The 21,594-nt window shown below is 52.8% G+C and overlaps 7 protein-coding genes across 7 annotated transcripts; 3 read left to right on the top strand and 4 right to left on the bottom strand.

Annotated features, from left to right (window-relative positions):
* The first annotated feature begins 1,931 nt into the window (after window positions 1–1,931).
* Window positions 1,932–4,436, top strand: SMAC4_01152 (uncharacterized protein). The gene is made up of 2 exons (XM_003350210.2): window positions 1,932–3,368; window positions 3,446–4,436. Exons 1-2 carry the CDS (start codon window positions 2,321–2,323, stop codon window positions 3,493–3,495), a joined length of 1,098 nt encoding a protein of 365 aa, XP_003350258.2. The 5' UTR covers window positions 1,932–2,320; the 3' UTR covers window positions 3,496–4,436.
* A 204-nt stretch (window positions 4,437–4,640) lies between these two features.
* On the bottom strand, window positions 4,641–6,892 carry SMAC4_01151 (uncharacterized protein). Its single transcript, XM_003350209.2, has 3 exons — window positions 6,329–6,892; window positions 5,579–6,251; window positions 4,641–5,448 (listed from the first exon to the last, which is right to left on the bottom strand). Exons 1-3 carry the CDS (start codon window positions 6,421–6,423, stop codon window positions 5,275–5,277), a joined length of 942 nt encoding a protein of 313 aa, XP_003350257.1. The 5' UTR covers window positions 6,424–6,892; the 3' UTR covers window positions 4,641–5,274.
* Window positions 6,893–7,913: 1,021 nt separating this feature from the next.
* Window positions 7,914–12,176, bottom strand: SMAC4_01150 (uncharacterized protein). The gene is made up of 2 exons (XM_003350208.2): window positions 9,764–12,176; window positions 7,914–9,705 (listed from the first exon to the last, which is right to left on the bottom strand). The coding sequence occupies exons 1-2, from the start codon at window positions 10,535–10,537 to the stop codon at window positions 8,116–8,118; spliced, it is 2,364 nt and encodes a 787-aa protein (XP_003350256.1). The 5' UTR covers window positions 10,538–12,176; the 3' UTR covers window positions 7,914–8,115.
* A 991-nt stretch (window positions 12,177–13,167) lies between these two features.
* On the bottom strand, window positions 13,168–16,056 carry SMAC4_01149 (uncharacterized protein). Its single transcript, XM_003350207.2, has 2 exons — window positions 15,501–16,056; window positions 13,168–15,270 (listed from the first exon to the last, which is right to left on the bottom strand). Exons 1-2 carry the CDS (start codon window positions 15,591–15,593, stop codon window positions 13,792–13,794), a joined length of 1,572 nt encoding a protein of 523 aa, XP_003350255.1. The 5' UTR covers window positions 15,594–16,056; the 3' UTR covers window positions 13,168–13,791.
* A 624-nt stretch (window positions 16,057–16,680) lies between these two features.
* SMAC4_01148 (uncharacterized protein) lies at window positions 16,681–18,558 on the top strand. The gene is made up of 4 exons (XM_003350206.2): window positions 16,681–17,258; window positions 17,326–17,377; window positions 17,446–18,235; window positions 18,299–18,558. The coding sequence occupies exons 1-4, from the start codon at window positions 17,158–17,160 to the stop codon at window positions 18,520–18,522; spliced, it is 1,167 nt and encodes a 388-aa protein (XP_003350254.1). The 5' UTR covers window positions 16,681–17,157; the 3' UTR covers window positions 18,523–18,558.
* A 142-nt stretch (window positions 18,559–18,700) lies between these two features.
* On the bottom strand, window positions 18,701–19,397 carry SMAC4_01147 (uncharacterized protein; the record flags this gene model as incomplete). Its single annotated transcript, XM_003350205.2, has 2 exons — window positions 19,232–19,397; window positions 18,701–19,162 (listed from the first exon to the last, which is right to left on the bottom strand). The coding sequence occupies exons 1-2, from the start codon at window positions 19,295–19,297 to the stop codon at window positions 18,701–18,703; spliced, it is 528 nt and encodes a 175-aa protein (XP_003350253.1). The 5' UTR covers window positions 19,298–19,397.
* A 418-nt stretch (window positions 19,398–19,815) lies between these two features.
* Window positions 19,816–21,218, top strand: SMAC4_01146 (uncharacterized protein). Its single transcript, XM_003350204.2, has 2 exons — window positions 19,816–20,032; window positions 20,105–21,218. Exons 1-2 carry the CDS (start codon window positions 19,868–19,870, stop codon window positions 20,957–20,959), a joined length of 1,020 nt encoding a protein of 339 aa, XP_003350252.1. The 5' UTR covers window positions 19,816–19,867; the 3' UTR covers window positions 20,960–21,218.
* The last annotated feature ends 376 nt before the right edge of the window (window positions 21,219–21,594 follow it).

Here is a 21,594-nt window from a genome sequence, read left to right as displayed (position 1 = left end):
TTTATCGAGCTTTGTTCTCACGCTGTCGATGACCCGATGTCAACAATCGTGATCTTTGTCCACACTTCACAGGGGTTGAGAACAAGCGCAAAAGCCGAGGCAGCGGTATCCTTGCAAATGCTAAGCGTTTCAGAAATTACAGGGGGAGGGACGATGGGGGGGATTGGGGATTGGGGATTGGGGTCGTCAGGGTCCTTTTTTGTCTTCCAGCACAGCAGTCGCGTGTAGCGGATGCGGGATGGTCGTTCCGATTCCGAGTTTGCCATGTCGACGGGGCCTCTGGAGGATTCGTGCTAGTGTACATACCGAGGACGAGGGCGGCATTGTTTGCATATGATTTTGGTGGGCTTTTAGCTGTTTCCATGGTGTTTTACGTTTGCACGTCGACGTCGACGTTTTCCATACACCAAGGAGGTACTATATGTAAGCACCTTGATGGCTTTTGGTGGTTCCGTCGGGTCCGTGTTTTTGGCTATCATATCTCGTCTTGGCCGTTCACCTCTGACCCATCTTACGATAAGTCCTGGGTTTGGCCCTGGATCGTCCTTGCTGGCGGACATTACACCATGGTGATCAGTTGCTCTAGCATTGCGATCTCGTGAACCGAGCCCAAATTGCGATCTTATCGAGGTTTCTCTGTCCTGCAGTTGAGAGCTGGGGGGATCATTGTTCGGACCTCCAATCTCCCCTGCGCCACAAAAATGGTGCGATAGACGTTGGTGTTCAGCGCAAGGGAGGGAGAGAAAAGGGTTTAACAACAACCTTGGGAGTTTGCTCGGAGATTTCCATGGCTTGCCGGGAAGTTCAAAAGGATGTTGACCAGGAGGCTATTGTTCAGTTTCTGTACGGTCTGAAGTTGATAAAGCAGTGGCTCGATCCAACTGCCGACACCCGTGATGCCTCTCAGTCGAAGGAAGAGAACCGGTGAATTCCAGAAAGTTGTTCCTGCCAGGCCTACCTATCGGCTTTCCATGCGCGGCACGAGCGGATCAAACGAGAAGCCAGAGAAACAGAGAGGAAAGGACGCCGTCTCTTTCGCTTTGCCCTGCTGTTGCGGAGGAAAGGGGTTGTAAGGGTTGTGGTCCCCGAGACTAGTGAAAAAGGCTGATGGACACCACTTTGACGAACTTTGGGGATGTCAGGGCTCAAGGGGGGAACGTCAACGCTGCCCCGCAAAAAGAAGAGATGGGTAAAATCTCACGGCCAATCATAATCTGTTGCCTCAATTTCGCTTAGAATGTGATCTGCAGGCCTACCAATCAGAGACGCTTGGGACCTGGGCAGATTGCAGGGGTCCGAAGTTGGTAGGAGCTCCTCCTAGCTCCATGCCGTTGTCCCCAGTGTTTGTGTGTGAGAAAGATGGTAGCGCGAGAGAGAACGAGTGATTGAAAGAGACCCGACTGATTGTTGATCAGAGAGTGCGAGAGGCTCTCTCATGAAACTGGTGTTAAGTTTTTCTCTCTGCGATCCGAACCGATGAAACGACTTGTCTTGAGCAAAGTTCTATGAGTTGTTTACTGATCAGCAATGACAGCACAGCCCAAGGACAGCTTCAGTTCAACATCATGACGACCTAGAAGAAGGCATGATCCAAGGACGTACGACGATGGACATGAAAGTGTCCCTTAAATTCCCGTCCCCAGTGGAGGGTGGCATCTGCATCTCCACCTGTGCCGCTTCAGCGCCCGAATACGCAGGTCAGGCAGGTTGCATTGGTGTGGTTAGCTTCCCCAGCTTGGAGGGAGTCGCGACCCATGCCGCATGGTGGCCGGAGTGGGCTAGGAGGACTGGGCAGGAACGGTCTGTCTCTGCCTGTCTCTGCAACCTAGCTTTGCGCTGGCATTTTCCCCGACTTCTCTCAGCCTCTCAATCTCTCAACCTCTTCTCTTTTCTCTTCCCTCCTGCATCTTCCACACATTCCCCGTTGGAAGAACGCCCGCCTCTCTTGTCGCCCTGTGGTGTTGAGTCTCCGGTTCTAGCACATTGTCATGATTATGAGCTCGTGACATGTTGACTCGCCCTCCCGTCATTTTACCTTACTTCCCCCCCACAGCCTAGATATCGCGACATAGATATCTCGCCATTCCTTCTTTGCAACTATACAAAGTTCGCACTGCGACGACAACGAGTGGTTGACTTCCGCTCGATAAGACATTCATTCCTTTTTACGCAACCCTCACGAAACAGAAGACACCATCACATCACACTTTACTAAACGACGACGAAAGAGACGATATCGATTGCATCATTTCATCCAAAATACTAGGAGTCACGATCATCCGAACCACCACGCCACTTTCATATACGATACTCGACCATCATGTCCGACCATAGGATTCATATGCGCCATGCGCATCACCATCTGGAGCGTAGGGGCTGGGACGACGTCAAGTCATTTTGGAACAATGTGTTTTCACCCGATGAAGAAACGACAAATGCTGTTACTACCAGAGTCGCCCAAACAGTGACCGACGCGGACTTCTGGGCGACAGCTACTGCTCAGGAAACCATTGCGACCAAGGGGTTTCCTCTTACTGCCAGTGCTGCCCATGCCACATCTACACACCACAGCACCGCCCCGGCAACCACTACGTTAAGAGCTCTCACCACCAAGGCGTCATCAGCAGCAGTCTCATCATCGCCTGCGGAACTACTTCCATCAGATGTCATGACGGATGAAATCAGTGCAACCGGAACCCTCAAGCTTGAGTCTACCTTGGCGCTTGCGTCGCCGACATCCAAGACCCTCGAAGCGGCCACATCAGCAACTGCTGCTCCAACTGCCACGGCGGCAAGCAGCACGCAAGAAGGGACCAGCGGCGCTGCCAAGGCCGGTATTGCTATCGGTGTGTTGGCTGGTTTGCTGGCTGTCTTCCTGTTGGTATGGTTCCTCTTCAACAAGCGGAAGCGCCAGATGGAAGCAGAGAAGCAACGCCTGGCCGATGACGAGAAAATCAACGGTCCCTTTTCCGACAAGAATGAAGTCAAGACTCCCACCGCCGCTCCGCGCTTGAGCTTGCGACCCGCCAGTCAGTTCATGCCCAACGGCGTTCCAGAAAGGAGAGCGAGCCGCGCCAACATGTTGAGCACCACCTCGAACGCACCTGTGTCACCCCTCAACCGCCCCACAGGAGCTAGCGCTTGGGAACGTCCGACTCTCAGCTCGACCCAAGAAGTTGGCGAACGCCCCGGTACCAGCGCAAGCTCCAACCCATTCGGTGATAACCAGCGAATTCCGGAAGAGTCTTCACCAGTCAGCCCGGCTGGTGACTCGCCTGTCTCCCCTAATTCCGCTGCGGCTGGAGCTCTCGCTGGTGCTGGTGCTGGTGCTGGTGCTGCTGTTGGTGCTGGTGCTGGTGTTGCTGTTGGTGTTGCTGCTGCTGGCGGTCTGGAACGGAAAGCTTCAATCCGGAAAGATGGACCCAAACATCTTGATCTGACCAAGCCGCCATCTCTGCCGTTGAACGCCCACCCGCCCAGCCCTGCTGGAACTGACTATAGCATGAACACTGTTGCTCCTGGCCAGTCACCTGGTCCCTCGGCTAGCTCTGCCGCCATTGCTGCTGCTGGAGGACCAGCGCAGTCAACCGTCCATCGTGTGCAGCTCGACTTCAAGCCAACGTTGGAGGATGAGTTGGGTCTTCAAGCTGGCCAACTGGTCCGTCTTCTCCACGAGTACGACGATGGCTGGGCACTTTGCATTCGTCTCGATCGGTCTCAGCAGGGTGTTGTTCCTAGAACTTGCCTGTCCGCACGTCCAGTGAAGCCACGGCCTCCTCAAGGTGGTCCTGGTCCCCGCGGGCCACCAGTTAGACCTAACTATGGTCCTGGAGGACCTGGAGGACCTGGTTATGGACCTATGAGCCCCAATCATGGGCCGAATGGGGGCCCGGGCTATGGGCCTGGACCTAACTATGGTCCTAACGGAGGACCTCGTGGCCCCGGTGGACCTCCCCGCGGTCCTCCCCGCGGCCCTCCCCGCGGTCCTCCTTATGGTGGCCCAGGCCCGCATGGCGGACGTCCCGGGCCCGGACCCATCAACACCAAGTTCATGGATCCTCGCGGCGCACCACCTCCCGGCTCGTACTCCAGACCTCAGTCCCCCGCTGGGCCAATGATGCCTCGTAATGGACCCATGAGCCCTAATGGTGGACATCCTATGTCGCCGATTGGCAATAACCCCATGAGCCCGGTGCAAGGTCCCGGCTCGCCCGTCGACCGACAACTAACCCAAGGCTCCCAAAGCCCGGTCACCGCGAGCCGAAGAATGACGCCTCCCGGACCCAGCCCGATTGCTCAGGAGTACCGCCCAGAGTCGCGAACCGCACCTCCTGCTCCTGCTCCTCCGCCACCAGTGAGCAACGAGACAGCACCAGGGCAGGCATATTAACAACGTACAAAATGATCGAGTCTCTCTTTTAGCATATTGTGCAAATCATGCCGCGCATATACCCTTTTCATTCGGAGCATAAGGTCTCTTTTACTACACAAGCAAAACGAAACATAACCAGGCAATGGCGTTCATGAGATGAAGGGAGATGAGGAAATCTTTGCAACACACACAACACTCGCGCCAATGGCTTGCGATCCTTTTTTACTATTCACTTCTCTTCGTTTTTTTTGTTCATTTTCCCCGTTGCCACAGGTGCTTTCGGGGTTTGGAGCTTGTTCATATCTTCTTCAAAAATATTGTTTCGGGACTTGGATTGGTGCTATTTACAATTGGTTGAATTCGTAATCGAGGCTGGGAACCGATGAGTTGTTGCTGTTGTTGATATGATGGGGGTTTGTCTGGGTGGTCAAGCCTGCGTGCGGCCAGGCCGAGCAAAACACAATATTTTCTTCTGTTCATTGTGGATGTATGATATTGCTGTATATGGATACGGTATCTATATGACAAGCTGGATGCCTTGTATCGTTGTTGAGTCCAGCCTGGGGTTGGGGCGGAGGCGAGAATATGCATATGGCTGAGCTAGCATGATATGTAGCTGTATGGAATCTAGGCATGATGAGCAAGTACAAAGTCGATTACCCACTCATTATGTCAACTATACGTGAAGTAAACTTTGGAAATGACCCGCTTACAAGCTAAAGAAACATATAAACATACGACTCCATAAACGCCGCTGTGCTATGCAATAGCTAGTGTTAACAAGAATGAACAAAACGCTGCTACCCCAAAGAGCTCCCAAAATCATGAACGATCTTGAAATAAACCGGACCAAGGCATGTGGCTATCATACGCCACTACCGAGAAAAACCGTCGCTATGTTCCTACCAGTCAGCAGCCCACCCGTTTTCATTCAAGAACTCTTCACAGGCGTTCTTGAGGTCAATGTTGGGCACCAGATCCTTGATGGTAAGTGGTGTTCTCGTGAGCGGATCCGTCTCGCTTCTTCGGAGGTGTTCCTCAATGGATGCGCGTTCGTAGGATTTGCCTGTTTTTGTCTATTTCGTCGCATATACCGTTAGCTACCATACCGCCATGCGGAGGTACTCAGGTCCGTAGAGACAAAGTGGGTGAGAAAAACAAAACGATGTAAAGAGAGAAGGAAAAAAAAACACTAAAAAAACTCACCATAACAGGATCAACCATGACCTGAAAGCTGATACCATCAATCGCCCAATCCGGCGGATTCGGCCTTCTCCTCTGGTCCTTCTCCCTCACCTGGTCAAACACGGCTATTATCCTATCGATTTTTTCCCTGTACATCTTCTCCGTCTCTTTTCTTTCTTCTTCTTCTTCGTCATCATTCGATGCAGCACTACTACTTGTCTTTAGCGCCTCCTCCATTTCTTTCCGCAGCAGCTCCACCACCTCCCCCTCTAATTCTTGCTCCTCCCTCCTTCGCAGCTTCTCCCGATGCTCCCACCTCGCCTTCTTGCACTTCAGCACTTGGCTCGTCACGGCCGCCAGCGACTTGTCGTGCGTCTCGGCGCAGATCTTGTGCGCTTGCAGCGCGTAGTCAACGGCTTGGTCGTAGTTTTTGAGCGGCAGGTGCGCTTGCGAGAGATAGTAGAGGGCTTTGAAGTTCTTGCTGCCTGGTGCGCGAGGTTTTTTGCCCGCCATGTAAGGGCAGCCACCAGAGGAGGAGGTAGAGGAGGAGGTGGTGGTGGTTGTGGAGGGGGCAAGGGAGGAAAGACGGAGACATTCCTCGCAGTCTTCGATTACCGAGTCCCAGCGGGACATTTTGAGGCGCGCCATGGCGCGGTTGGTGTAGAGGAGGGGGTTGATGGGGTCGGCGAGGATTCTGTAATAAAGAGAAGAAGGGGGGTTGGTTTTTGAATGATGGCAAGAGTCGAGCGCAGAAGGGGGAAGGAAACTTACGCCTTGGTGTACAAGGCCTCGGCAGCGACGTAATCGCCCCTTTGGAAGTGGCGGTTACCCTCCTCTTTGAGGGCTAATGAGGACTGTCCTGACATCGTTGCTGTTGCTGTCGCTGTTTGATATAGTTCGTGATAAATCGTAGCGCTCGTAGGTCGGAGGAATGGATGGGTGGCTTTTCCGCAAGAGGGCTGGCTAGTTTAGAGGAGAAGGTAAGAAAGGAGGAAGTAGGAGGGTAGGAACTTGGAGATGCTTTGGACAGCTGTTGCTTGACTGAAGCGAGTATGATGGAATCTCGAGCGGAAGTCGGCAACGTGCCTCGGCGGTCTAGGCGACGAGAAGAGTATGAGATGAGAGGTCGGGGGAGGTAGAGACGAGTGGCCTCAAGGAGGACAGTGACACTTGGCTGGGGGGACGAGCGACGGTTCGCGCATACCTTGGGGATGATTTGCAAAGCAACTTGCGAGTCCTGAGAGACTGTGAACAGATATGGCAGCACGAGGAGCTGTCGTTTGACGACAGACTGGGAGATTTGAAGTTCCGAGTAGACAGGCAGTCAGTTGGATGAAGAGATTCCGAGTTCCTCCTGAAGCTGCCGTGACGTGGTGGGGTTTCTGGCTGTTATTGGGGAATCCGGGGTCCTGATCCACATTACCGCAGGGGTACAGCTAAGCGGGCTGCCAGTATCTAATCCACGGCCCTGTTAGTGTTAGTTGTCAGTTTACCAGAGAACAGTAACAACATTGAGGGGACGGTACCTACGTCAAGCTACTTGCATTTGTAAACCACCCAAATGGGAACATTCTAGAAGTCAGCCTGTTCCCACGGCATCGCTGTCAGAGCATAACGGTAAGCAATGGCAGTATTGCCGAACAGTGTGTTGTTAAGAAGTCAACAGCGACTAACATGTATAGATATTTTGCACATGGAATCGCATTTCCATGGTGTTCTCCCTTTTCAGACGGGAGGAGTTGCGCAAACTATACCGTGATCGCCATGGCCCTATCGGACCATCAAGGTCCTCACTACATGTGCGCATTATTTGGCGCCATCCGTTTTCAGGGCTGAGTTAGCCATGAGAATTTACGTCTCAGGTGCCTTGGAATTAGGGTTATAGTAGAAGAACTGAGCAAACCCTGAAAACGGATGGCGCCAAATAATGCAGTACATCTGATAGCCTTTCCGTGCATACGGGAAGCAAAACTCATGAATTCTATTTCATATCGCTCTCATGCCTTGGGCTTAATCCTGCTACTCTCTCGTGTAATAACCCAAAAAGGAACAGACACCCCTCCATAGATACTAGTCGTGTATATAAAAATGAAAAAAACGCCGCTCCTTTGCGCCATCCACACTCGGAGATAGACTATGTCGTAATCACATATATCATAAACCGGTTTTGCCCCCCCCCCCCTCTGTCGTAACCAATGTCCCTCTATATGACTTCCTCATCTCATCATGAACAAGACTCGTACAAGTACAAAGTGCAACAGGACATATGTGTGCATGGATTGTGTACATAGGCTCTGATATGATCATAAGCAAGAAATGATAAGAATATGTATGCAAACATCGTTACTCGTTCGTTTCGTTCGTTTCGTTCGTTTCGTTCGTTTCGTTCGTTTCGTTCGTTTCGTCTCAGAAGGGGGGGTATCGACCAAAAAGCGCGTTTTGTTTCTTCCCGCCGTCGTGACATCTTTCGCCCCATCTATCCCGTCTCCAGCCATCCCAAGTCTGACCCGTAATTCCCTTCCCTTTGTCCCTTTTACACGTGCTGGGCCGATGTCAGATCAAATGAAACCTCCGCCATCTCCACGACCCGAATTCGACTTGGAAGGCGGCGACGGGCCCGAGCCACTCCCGCTGTTGTTACGACGTTCTTGCTCCCTAAGCCTCCTCAATCGTTCCCGGTACGAAGTCGAATCGTCCCTTGCTGACCTTTGCTGCTGCTGTCCTTGCCCCTGCCCTTGTCCACCACTTTCCACATGCTCAATATACTCCTTTTCCACATCCTCCACCTCGCCGCCGGGATATTGTTGCCCGGTAGCTCCTGGAGCACGTGGCGGACTGTGCGTGATGCTCGGGCCGTATCGCGATTGCTTCTCGTCCATGTACCGCCCGACATCCTCGAACTCTTCGGAACCCTCGTCGTCATCGTCGTCATCATAGTGCTTCGATGCGCGCGGCGTGGTCCGAGAGTTGCGCGAGTCGCCCTTGACGAGCCCCAGCGTCTCCTCCTCAGATGCGCCCCGTATTATGTGTGGCGCGGAGAGGCCGAGGTGGGTGGTGAATTTATCTCTTTCCTTATTAGAGTGAGAGGATTGTTGGGAGTGGGCACCGTCGCTTTGCGTATGGGCGTGCTGGCTCTGTCGATCGCCGCGCTTGAAGACGCTTTGGAAGGAAAACTGCCTACTGGCACCCATTGGTGTTCTTGGGGGAGGAGGAGCTAGAGGAGGGGCGAGCGTGCTGCTAGATGGGTGGTTGGCTTCGGTGGAAAATTGTACCCGAGGCCCGGAACTGGAGATACTACCTCTACTTCCTGGTCTGTCATACAAATATCCCTTTGAAGAGGGCCCGGCAGCAGTTCCCTGGGGGTAATACCCTGTCTCCTCGTCGAAGTTTTGCGCCGGTACTGCGATCTCTGTCAACTGAACAGGATGCATGGGACTTTGCATCTTGTTGGATGCTGAGTTGGGGCGAAAGTTGGGGTGGCCGGGGAGGAGGACACTACGCGCACGGTTGCGGATGGAGCCGACGATATTCGAGAGGGCAGGTGAAGCGGGTCTATCGGCTGCAGCGAGCTCTTCGTCTGTCGGGAAATGTGACCATCCAAGGGGCGGGTGTGGTGTTGGAGGCGGGATTTGGAAGGTTGCCGAGGTCGTAGCTCTTGATCGTTGACTTGCCGAGTTGGAGCCCAATGTCGTCCTTCTCCGTCTTAGTCCGTCCCATTCGTACACGGGGCCCTCCTCGCCAACTGTTTCGAGGGTCTCCATCATCTTTTCTTCGTGTAATCGCTTCAATTCCTCAATCTCCATCTTCTGCTGCCTGGCTGATGATAAACGTCTGACAATTGCAGCGGCACCTCTGAGGGCGTCGGCCTTTGGTTCGGATTCGGGCTGTTCCTGCTCTGCGACGGTGCGCATCTGGTCCAGGTCTCCAGAAAGGACAGCGGCGTCGGGCACGTCTTTGGCGGATTTTGAAAGCTGAAGCAAGACAACGCCGGAACAGATGGTCAAGAAACCAAAGACCACGGTAACAATGGAGACTGCTGTTCCCTTGAAGCCTTTGAACAACACCGCCGAAGTAATGATGGTCGTGCTCGTGAAATACACGTAATAGGTGGGAGTAACCATGGCTGCGTTGAACAAGTTCAGCGCTTTCTGTAAGGAGTGTGAGCATATGGTTCGACATGCCCCGACCTTCAGCGGCGAGACTCACATTCAAGTAAATAAGCTCAGTCAAAAGACTGGCAATAAAGAACACGATGACGATATAGATAAACCATCCCTTGAACTGGGGCTCGCCTCCGGCCTGGGCAACGATGGCCGAGCCCAAGCCTTGAGTAGAGACAACACTGAGACCGCCAATCCAGCTGCAGATGGAGATGTATACCAACATATTCTTGTTTCCCCATCTGGGGCCAGCATACCAAGCCGTGATTGCTGAGGCCAGAATAATGACACCTGCGTAGGAGAGAAAGCTCGGCGTGATGACGAATTTCTGAAACTGTTGAATATTGGCGACAGCGGACTCTTGTGGCGCGTTGAGGACAATGACGACGGAGCCGACAATGCACAGAAAACAAGAAACCTTGCCGATCATACTCAGCCGTTCTTTGAGGACCATGGCGGAGCCGACAGTAGCGACGACGACGGAGAGAGCGCCGAGAGGGGTGACCAAGATAGCGTCCACGAACATGTAGGCCGCAAAGTTCAAAACCTCCCCTATCAGCATGAGGGTCATGCCCGCCCACCACCACCCGTTCTTGAGGTATCCGTAACCCTCGCCAGCCACCTCGTTGTACTTTTCGTTGGCTTTTAGCAGGCCCATCTTCTTGACAACGAAGGAGGTACCGATGAAAAAGCCGGAGCCGACGGCGAGCAGGATACCAATAATTTTGAACGAGGGCGGTCGAGTGGCATGCTCTGCCTCGTTTTCTGCACGAGCGTATACATGATGTGCCACTTCTAGTATTTGCGCAGCTTGGTCCATGGCTGCGCAGAGGGAAGCACACGACGACGTAGAATCGTCGGTGTGGAGGAGTGTGGATTGCTGTTCTTTTGGCTGCTATTCAGGCGACAAGCTGGAAGTTGTATGGATTGGGCAGTCTTTGCCGTTCGAAAGAAGACAGCATAAACCAGAGAGAAAAAAACCACTGAATTCCGAAACCAAATCAGAGAGGGATCCAGAGAAAGGGCGGCCAGGGATGTCGTCGACTCGAAACGTAGCGTTACCGCCAACTCAACGAGTCCAAACCCGTTTGAAAAAGGACGGGCAGATCTGAAGCGCGGCTCCGCAGGCGTGAATGGCTAGACCCTAATGCTAGTAAAAGGTTCGGCGTTTATTTCTGGAAGGCCGACAAGAACGCGGTGAAAGTACGTGGTTTGTCAACAAGACAAAATACAACAATGTCTTTGTAGCCGCCGACTGTCAAAGACACGAAAAAGGGGGGTAACAACCAGACTTGCTCGCGTTGTGTAATTGTAAGCTTGGGCTTAAAGACGGGGAATAAGTCGATCCGGATCGTCTGATGGAGATGCAATGATTGTCGGAGCTTTAAGAGGGCCGGTGGAGTCGACGTCGAGCACGTTGAAACGGTTGCTGTTTGCGAGAGCGAGATGAGCCTCGTATAGGACGGTAGCGAGGAGAGAAGAGGTGTGAAGTCCAACAACAAAAAAAAAACGGTATAGAAGACGCCGAGTTTCCCGGGTCGCGTGCCCGGTCGACGTTGTGTATACGTATTTTAATTTGTGTGTTTGTGCAAGGTCCAAGTCGGAAGTCGGAGAGTCAGGCCAGATACCCTGAAGAATGTCCAAGGACGGACTCCAGTAGGTACCCTGGAATCCTGATGATATGGAAAAGGCTGGAGGCTGGACTTTCGGTTGCCCAGTCTTTTGGCTGGAGACAGGATCGTGGGGTATATTTTTAGGGTGGCGGGGGGCCTGAGCACCCGTCCGTAGGAGGGAATTTGTTTGGAGGATCAGTGAAGATAAGCTTCGAGATGGTCGGGTCGGTGCATGTTGCTTCAGGGCGCAAGAGACCAACACCAATATAAATCAAGAGATAGATTAGAATTGCAAAAATGAAAGGAAGAGATTGAAGAATTGGATTCCGTAGGTAGGTTTAGGTTAGGTAAGAGCGGAAAGAAGAGAGTGATCAGGAGAGACAGACAGATCCAGATGATGTGAGGACTGGAGACGAAACCTTTGCCCGCGCGCGCGCCAGACAACAGAGTGCCCGCCCAACGACTACGTACTAGTTTGAGAAGGAAGCTGAAAACCAGCGCCGCCCCTCCACCGGCCGGTGGGATGCAGTGGGGACGAACTAAGCGAACCCAGCATCACACCGGATTGGTCCCTGCAGTCAACTCTCAGCATGCCGGTACCCTTACATCCGCCGAAATCCAGGGCAGTGCGTCCGGAAGGTGGTCTGGGCCTTTGTTTGTCTTTCTGCTCCTCTTCCACTTCTTCGCAACATCAATCTCAAGAGGAACACAGGTACCGAGGTATTCTTCCCGACAGGCAAGCAAGGCCAATCCCACCTGCCAGATATTGTAATCGCTGCGTATGTCCGGTGTGGGTAGGTATTGTCAGTGCCACTTCCTTCATGAATTCGCGTCCCAGAAATATTGATTACGATTTCTGGAAGGCTGAGTGTCATCCATTCTTTGCAGAAAGGTGGTGTGTGACAGAACTTTAGGCACATCAGATTACCTGGTTGTCAGGAAGGTTGTCTGTCTGGAATGACCTCATAGGCTACTATTGGGCACATCTTCTTTCGCGCCAGACCTGCACACATTGCGACACATGGTCGCGCCTTTTGAAACAAATCAAGCTGGCTGGCTGGCTGGCTGGCTTGCCCAACCGATTTCCGTGTGTTATGTACAGTACGCTACTGTTCATGTCAACTTTTCCCCATCTTCCATCTCATGTCGAAAAAGAAACGGTTCTCATAGGGCAGACGAATCTATCTACCTACCCCGGACCCAGGAACGTTTCAAGAAAGGCCCGGGACCTTTTCTGGAACAGCGAACGTTCGGTACCTATCAGAGACGATAGGTAGATGGAGGCCCGGCCTGAAAAGAGACCTTTGTGCGCGCCAACTGTTTGAAAGAACGTCTTCCCCCCTCGAGTTATTAATGGTGAGCATCCCAATCCAATGTCTTTTGTCAAACGGGCTGGATTGTCAGATTGTTTACCATCAATGTTGATCTGTTTTTCCAAAGCCCTTTTGCCTTTTGCCCTCCATTTCCATGCTTTGTTACATAGCTTATCAAAGTTATGAATGAACAGCCATCACCCTCAATGGAACAGGATAAATAACTAACCGCATACCACCCAATAAGTGCACATGTGATGTCACCCGCTTTTCATCGTAGGGTACCCTTTACTGGGAGGCGCTAATGACCGTTTTTGCCTATTTGCAATAAATCAATGATAGGCGCTCAGCTACCTGCTACTCCCTTCTTGTGGCCCGAGTCAATTTGACTTTTTTTGATGCAAGATTTTCACCCAATGTCAACGAAGTTACATCAGCAAAAGCTGTGTAACCCACACCCGTAGGTCAGATCTCTCAGACACTGGGTAGGCTGAGGTAGGTAATAAGGAGGCCTCACAACAATAAGCCCTGGGATGGTATGCTACTTTTTGAGGTGTTTGTCTTGGTCGACGAGCATCTGGTTTTTGGGAAATATAGTAACCAGTTACCAAGGATTTTGGACATTACTTCCTAATGCGCGGCGCATGTGGGCAGGAAATGTATTGAGGAGGCACTGAAAGACAAGGGCTCTACCCCATGGGGATCGCAGGAACATGAAGATGGTATTACATAGTGCGGCGAGGTGCAATGCGCCCCTTGTGCCTGAATATACAGCAGGCAACACTTACACAACAGCGATTAGAGACAGCCAAGTTTGATCAGTAATCTCTGATTTGTAGTGCCGCTCCAGCAAGAAAGTAAAGCGGTCATAGGAGTAGAGCCAAAAAGTGAACTATATACAGATGTAAATATGAGATAAATGTATGCCAGCTGTCAGAGCCCAGGAGAAAAGCTAGAGCTCGCTGGAAACGCCCTCTCTTCCCAGCGTGTGTATGAGGGTATCCCTTTTGGCACTGATGATTCCCGTTCCCAAACGCCATTATCTTTATGAAAGCAAAATAACCCAGTCGCCAAGCTCCAACGCTTATTACGCAAAACCAAAAGCGCCCGCCCAACCTTTGCTAGTCATTCAGGTCTGATCGGGTCCTCTAAGCCTTAACCACCCAGCCAGCATTTACCATAAAATCGAAAATCCTTCCTCCCTTCTGCTGATCGACTCTGCAGATGTCCTTGGCCTGTCTCCTCTTCAAACTCCCGTTGCCCTTGACGGCTTCCTTGAGGATCTGCTCCTTGATCATCAGGTAAGGCTTAGGCTGGATCCTGAGCACCTCACACAGCTTAACCTCTTCCGGCGTGAGGAGATGAAGATCGGGAGCATTGTCCTGAGAAAGCGGAAGGGGTTGTATCCCGGGAATAGGTTGTGGTAGGAACTTCTGTTTCGACGGTGTCGCATTACCATTGGCAACGATTGCACTTCCACCGTTCATCTTCTCGTGCTCCTCCGCCTTCATCATGCTGAGTTTCTCAGCCTCAGCGATAACATGAGGTGACTGCATGCGCGCCGGCAACTCGGGTTGTACCAGAAGAGCTGCGCCACTTGGCGGATCTGGTGGTGGCGGTTGCTTGCTGCGCTGAGCACTCGCCAGTCGTTCACGGTCCATGGAACCTAGCGGTATCGATTTCTGGATGCGTGCCTGCTTTTCCTGCTCGTACTTCTCGCCGCTTAGTAGATCACCGATCCGGAGGCTTCGCCATTCCTGTAGTTGCGCAATTGCCTGTCGCAAGTTGAGCTCGTCAATCAACCCTTGGCAGAACTGTTCAAAGTCGACGCGGTTCATCATCCGCGCAAAGGGCTTGGCCTTGTTCAACAGATCGCGTTCCTCCTTTGACCTCTTCTTTTCCGACTTTGTGTTTTCCCTGTAATCAAGCAAGTTGTGCTCGAAGATGACCTTCTTCCTTTCGACACGTTGCGTCAACCGGCAGTTGTAGATCTCCATGACGGTAAGTTTGAGCTCCATCTCGGGTTCCATCTCGCCTGTCCGTGGGTTAATTCCGTCTCCTGGGTCGAACTGCATGAGCTGAACAGCCTCTTCCGCTTCGTTGCAGAACTCGGTCTCGAACTCCAAACGTCCAGGCATGTATCCTTGGATCTCGTGGCACGACGGAACACTGGCTGTCGGCTTCGTCTTCGCTTGGAGGGTCGGGGCGTTCTTAGCGGCTTCCCTCCTCTCCTCAATGCGTCGCTTCTTGCGCGCCTGAAACTCTTCTCTCGAGATTTCATTTGCCAGTTCCATGTCGTGGGGGCTGCATCGCTTCGGAAGGGGAAACCTGGGAGAGTCGACGTAGACTTGGAGATAGTGGTCGCGGACCTCGTCCTTATCTCGGTAGCCGCCAATGTGGTCCGCAATGTCGGCCCAAGAACCCAAACCGTAGACCTGCGCGCCCTCCAGAAGGAGGAGCTCTTCGTCTGCACCCCATTCTCGGTCGAATATGGGAAACGAGTTCTGTTCGATTACTCGGTATGGATGTGTTTGTGGCTGATGCGCATTACTGAACGCTCCTTGTGCAAAGCATTGGACACAAAGATCATATTCATTGCAGGCGCTGTGGGCACACCTGATTCGAACCTATGCAAAGTGAAAGGTTAGCTGGCTTGTTGTTGTTGTTGTTGTTGTTGTTGTTGTTGTTGGGAGCCAGAAAGGCTGAAGTCCAAAGAGGTTCCCCGACCCCACAACGTCTCGTGATTCGCGCGACGCGAGGTCCGGGGCAGCGGTAGCGGCCGCATCGGAAGGGAGATATGACGTCCAAGCGCCGGGACAAAGATGGAGGCTTCTTGGCTATGAAAACACAAACCTACCGTGGAGGTTATGTCTGCTGAGCAGACGTCGCAAACGTATTTAACACCTCCCTCGCCGCCTCGTGCAGCGATCTTCTTGCGGATGACGCCCATGGTGGATGTCCCCGAGGGACGGGGACTAGGATAATCCGATAATACGCCGGGTGTCAGAAAAGGGGGTTAACGTTGTGCGAAATCCACCGCTGAAAGCTCCCAAAACGGCAATGAAAGAGAGCCAGAAAGGTTGCAATGTTGCTGTAACGCGTATATTGATGAACTAGGCGGCTGACGGTAAGATGTCGATGAAGTTATGTCGATGACCTTGATGGCGTGCGATGTTGCGGTTGTACGAGGGTGTTGCGCCTGGAACCAGCAGGGCCAGGGGCTGCATCCCCCAAGTGCCACTGCAGCAATGAGCAATGCCGTGAGCGGACAGGTGGCTCCAGCTGGAAACCCACTTGGTGGTGGCTCCGAAGTTGTCCCGAAGGTTGCCGCCCAGCCGCCTTGACGGTACAACCCTAACCCGTAGCAGCCTCTTCTAGCAACGTCTGGGAACGGTGAGCTTGGCAGACAGAGGTTGTCAACAGTTGAGATGAAAGGCAAACATCAAGATGAATTGTACAATAAGTTCTACCGGAAGTGTCAATCATCTTTCAACCTGTCAAAACTGCTTCGCTCACGCAAGGTGGTACGTACCTGAGGGAAAGCACCAATCCGTCCCTACCTAGTCAAGCTGGCGCACGGTGAGCCTGAGAAGCATGGAGCGAGTGTGCAAGCGCTCCACTGACATGGTGCGGAGGAGCTCCACACGAGCTTGTTTAGACGCGGGGTTGCTTCCATTGGTTTCAGCATCGTGAGGGGCAACGAGGAGTGTTTTCTTTGATTTGGAGAACACCATGGTGTGAATGTGGTTCTTCCTTTATATCTTCTGCCAAACATACATCTAGTTCTATATCATAGCCGACAAAGGTTTTACAGTTTCGTTTCCTCTGGAAAGAATCAGTTTGCAGTGTATCAGTGATAGAATACCTAGTTGTACTGGTACCTTCCAAGTTCCAACCTGAATTCACATGAAATTGCTACTTCCTCCATTTCTCCGCACTGAAGCAGCCCACCCACACTTTGTAACGGTACAGAACACATGAAATTTCCAATGCAACTAATAGGTATGCTGTCTGTCTGATGATGACAAACAGTGTCTTCTGAGCCCCAGAAGACCCAGGAAACTAGTGAGTTCGTGAGCTCATCAAAGGCTGCACAAGAGCGTATCACGGCGTCCCAAAATTGTAACTGGGCGAGGAGCCAAATGCTGCTGCCCAGACTGTTTTAAGGAGCGGACCCATTCCTCTGAATAAACGCTCCGTTGATATGCCTGGTACTTCAAGGAAGTAGGGCCGAAGAACGCCGAACATAAATATCATTTCATCTTGTCTGGTACCCGGCCGTTGTACCCAAGAAAAACGTTTCGGTAGGTGTGACCAGGTTGCCTCGGGGATAGTATCCCCGAACATATGACGCCTCAAAAGTGGAAAACACCAACCACCAGTCCACATCCTGGGACACCTCACTTATAAGAATATTTATAACCCAACCCACAACCTTTTGATTGATCGCAATCCTTTTGGTCTGCGAATTCCATATAATACTTATTTCTCGACGGGTACCGAATAACGCAACCATGACCGACAAAGTGCTTGACGACATTTCGCATCGTCGCTACAACCCCCTCAACGGCTCTTGGCTGCTTGTATCGCCTCACAGGACAAAGAGGCCATGGCAGTGAGTCCTCCATACCTTGACGCAGAAAACAACAGACAACGGAATCTAACTGACGAAACACAATTAGGGGCCAGCAAGAGGCTCCAGCCCTTAGCAAACTTCCCGAGTACGATCCCCAGGTGAGTAATCCCCACGCTTCACAAACTTTGAAACAACCTTCACTCACTGACACGCAAAAACAAATTAGTGCTACCTTTGCCCCGGCAACAAGCGCGCCCAAGGCGACTCCAACCCGCATTACAAAAACACCTTCGCCTTTGTCAACGACTACAGCGCCGTCAAGGAAGAACAGCAAGAATATAACCCTCCGCAGGCCACCTCTGACGATGACATCGCCTCTCTCCTCCTGCAAGCGCAGCCCGCCACAGGCCGTTGCTACGTGCTCACCTTCTCCGACAAACACGACACCACTTTGGCGGACATGAGCGCTTCCGAGATTGTGCCGGTCATCGAGACCTGGACACGCGTCTACGCCAGCCATCTATCTCCTTCACACCCGCTCCATGCCGCCGCAGCGCGCGCACTCGCCGAGATCCCACCCAACCCGGACGGCGAGGTCACCCCCTCTAAAGAGCAGCTGCGGTACATGCAGATCTTCGAGAACAAGGGCGCGGCCATGGGCTGCTCGAACCCCCACCCGCACTGCCAGATCTGGACGACGAGCACGCTGCCCGAGGAACCCGGCAAGGAGCTGGTGCAGATGACCAAGTACCACCGGGAGCACAAGGGGAGGCACCTGCTGGGGGACTACGTCAAGGTGGAGATGCAAAAGGGAGAGCGCGTGGTTTGGCAGAACGATGCGTTCTTGGTCGTCTGCCCTTGGTGGGCTGTCTGGCCGTTTGAGGTGCTCGTTATTGCGAAGAGACACGTGCGCGCGTTGGTGGAGCTTACGGCCGAGGAGAGACTGCAATTTGCGGAGGCGGTGCAGGAGGTTACGAGGAGATATGATAACTTGTTCGAGACGAACTTTCCTTATAGTAAGTCTGCCCTCCACTACGATTCCGGTCAGCAACGTGGCAGAAGAAGCTAACAAGTAACAGGTTCCGGCATTCACCAAGCGCCGCTGGATTGCACGGAGGAAGAGGCTGAGATGAGCTGGTTCCATATGCACTTCTACCCTCCCCTCCTCCGGTCCGCTACCGTGCGCAAGTTCCTGGTCGGGTATGAGTTGATGGCTGAGCCGCAGAGGGATATCACTCCGGAGCAGGCGGCTGCGCGCCTCAGAGACTGCGGAGGTGATCTATATCGCAAGTCGTTGCAGTAGTCGAGACGCATGATGCGCTTGATCGAGCTATTAGGTCGTAGTACATTTTCCGCATAGCCTAAGGTCTCGGGTACTATTCCGCACGCTCCTCATGGTAAAGATCCACTCGTTGCCCATTTGGCGCTTGTACTGTTGTCCCTTTTACTTTCCAAAAACCGGCTCGTATCTGGCCCATCCCTTATTGGACATAGTGACCATACTGCAACACCATCCACAAAGTACCGCCATACGCCGCCAAGAAGGGGAAGATCTGGGGTCCGCTGAAGCGTTGCGTCTTGTAGATGAACATCTCGCTGGTAAAGTGCACAGCGGCAATGACGTGGGTCCAGATACCCAGCTTGTACAGCGACTCGTTCTCGAGGTTGTAGCACGCGTAGAAGCGGATGATGCCGGCCATGAACGTGTAGGTGCCGAAGACGCGGGCCGCCAGCGGTGTGACTTGGTCCTTGGCAGCAACCTCCTTCTTCTCCGCCTCAGCGGGCGTGACGGGCTTCAGCACATCGACGCTGTCCTCCGGGCTGTACTTGCCCTTCGCGGGCGGCAGGGAGGCGTTGGGCACGAAGCGGCCGTTGTAGAGACGTCGCGTAAAGTGGAGGGTGCTATAGTTTTGGAGGGCATTGCCCATGGCTACGATGGAGACCTGAAGAGGGGGCGTGTTAATTGCGAAACCATTGTGAAAGAGTCAGGAGGAGCACCAATGACAACTTACGAAGAAGAGATAGTAGGGGAGGAGACCCTTCTCGCCCGAAGGCAGGAAAGCCTTGATAGCGTCCATTTTTGATTCAAGTAGTTATGAAGTGGTTCGTTGTCGGGGAAGAAAGCTATCGTCCGTCGAGGATTATTGTATCAAAGCCCCTTTTGTTGTTGTTTTGTTTGTTTCCTGTTCCAGTTCGGGCATCGGATGGAAACCTTTCGGGCCACTCTCAAGCGCGAGAGACAGGGGTCATCGCAGCATCATGGACGTACGTCCACAGGCATTGGACGACATTTGGAGACAGCAAAACAATTCCGCCAGGCTCCCCCTTTTCCTCAATGATAGCGCCATTCATTGGCCAGTGGCCAGAGCTTCTCTCAGCTCCGTCGGAGTTCAATGGCGGGCGTCGAATGATGGCTCGATGGTTCCGCAAAACGGAGACAGCAAGGTCCTGTTCGGGCACCGGGGCCGCGGGGCGGGACGCCACGAAAATCTTAGCGGCTGACACATGCAAGCGCAGGCGAGTCGACCCCTACCCAAAAAGTTCCCAACATTTATTTGCGGCCGGACCAAACTTGGAGAGTCTTACAACTCCCGAATCCAATCCAAGAAAGGCTGAAATCATCGACTTTCGCCGACAACCCATACACAATGGATAAGGTTGCTCAAGTCTGGGGCTCTGTCCCTCAACTTTGGGACTCTGTTCCCCAGTATGGCCAGTGGGCTCTTGCTGGCATCGGCGCCCTTTACGTCGCTACTCGCGTCGGCGCTTTCCTCCAGCTCATCCTTAACGCTTTCATCCTGAGCGGCACCAACGTACGTCTTCTTTGGAAACCTTGTCTGGATCGGATGGAGCAAGGAGAACGCAACTAACACAAACCTTGACAGCTTCGCAAGTATGGCAAGAAGGGCACCTGGGCTGTCGTTACCGGCGCCTCTGACGGTCTCGGCAAGGAGTTCGCCCAGCAGCTCGCTTCCAAGGGCTTCAACCTCGTTCTCGTCTCTCGCACTCAGTCTAAGCTCGACACCCTCGCCCGCGAGCTTGAGCTCAGATGGGATGGTCTCAAGACCAAGACCTTCGCCATGGACTTTTCCAAGGACGACGATTCCGACTACGAGCGTCTTGCTGAACTCATCAAGGGTCTCGACATTGGTATCCTGATCAACAACGTTGGCCAGTCCCACAGCATCCCCGTTCCTTTCCTCCAGACCGACCGCGACGAGCTCCAGAACATTGTCACCATCAACTGCCTCGGAACACTCAAGACCACCAAGGTTGTCGCTCCCATCCTCGCCCAGCGCAAGAAGGGTCTTATCCTTACCATGGGCTCTTTCGCCGGTGTCATGCCCACTCCCTACCTCGCGACCTACAGCGGCAGCAAGGCTTTCCTCCAGCACTGGAGCAGCGCTCTTTCTTCCGAGCTCAAGGATCAGGGCGTCGATGTCCACCTTGTTGTCAGCTACCTCGTCACCACTGCCATGAGCAAGATCCGCCGCACCAGCCTCCTCATTCCCAACCCCAAGCAGTTCGTCCGCTCTGCTCTCGGCAAGGTTGGCCTCAACAGCTCCGAGCCCTTCCCCAACACCTACACCCCCTGGTGGAGCCACGCCGTTTTCAAGTGGGTTATTGAGAACACTGTTGGCGTCTACAGCTACTTCACCCTCAAGCTGAACAAGAACATGCACGTCGACATCCGCAACCGTGCTCTCAAGAAGGCTGCTCGTGAGGCCAAGAAGCAGTAAGCGCATATTGCAGCTTCTAGCTACCACGTTGCTAACGTGCAAGGATCTCTGGCATGATGGGTTCCAGCCAAAAGGCAAGTTAACCCACCTGCTAGACTGTGTACCTTGGTGGTAGAGAAAATGGGGAAGCGTTTCAGCAGACCCTGTGAGTTAGCGACGACTTGACACGGGTTTGAGCAGACGAATTCATGATGTGCGTCGACATGTAAGAGATCAAAAGTAGAAAATAGTATCTAGACGATAATCATGAAATAATGTCAGTTTACGTGGTCGCTGAGCTGAAAACTGCGAGACTTCGTTTGAGGGAAACATTGATGACGTTGTCAATGATGATTGGACAGTTTCAGCGTTTTAAAAGGCGGGAGAAAAACATGCTGCCGAAAGGGGTTAGCGCTTGTCTGCGGTCTCAAAACCTCCAGCACACACGCGCGTCCAAGATTCGCGTTCCAGGTCGCAGGTTCCAGTTGCCAGCCGGGAAACGCCCTGGGCACCAATGATTCCTGCCCGGTCGCGGTACGTACCGCTGTCCCAGCTCTCACGCCAAAAATTGTTTACGGCAGCGGGCCAGCCTCTTCAATCTTCACCATCCACAGTCCACCTTTGAAAGTTGATTGCCCAATCGCGCGCACAGAGCT

This window comes from Sordaria macrospora, chromosome 3 (assembly GCF_033870435.1).
Source record: "Sordaria macrospora chromosome 3, complete sequence".
NCBI lineage: Eukaryota > Fungi > Ascomycota > Sordariomycetes > Sordariales > Sordariaceae > Sordaria > Sordaria macrospora.
This window is presented reverse-complemented; position numbering and strand designations above follow the sequence as displayed.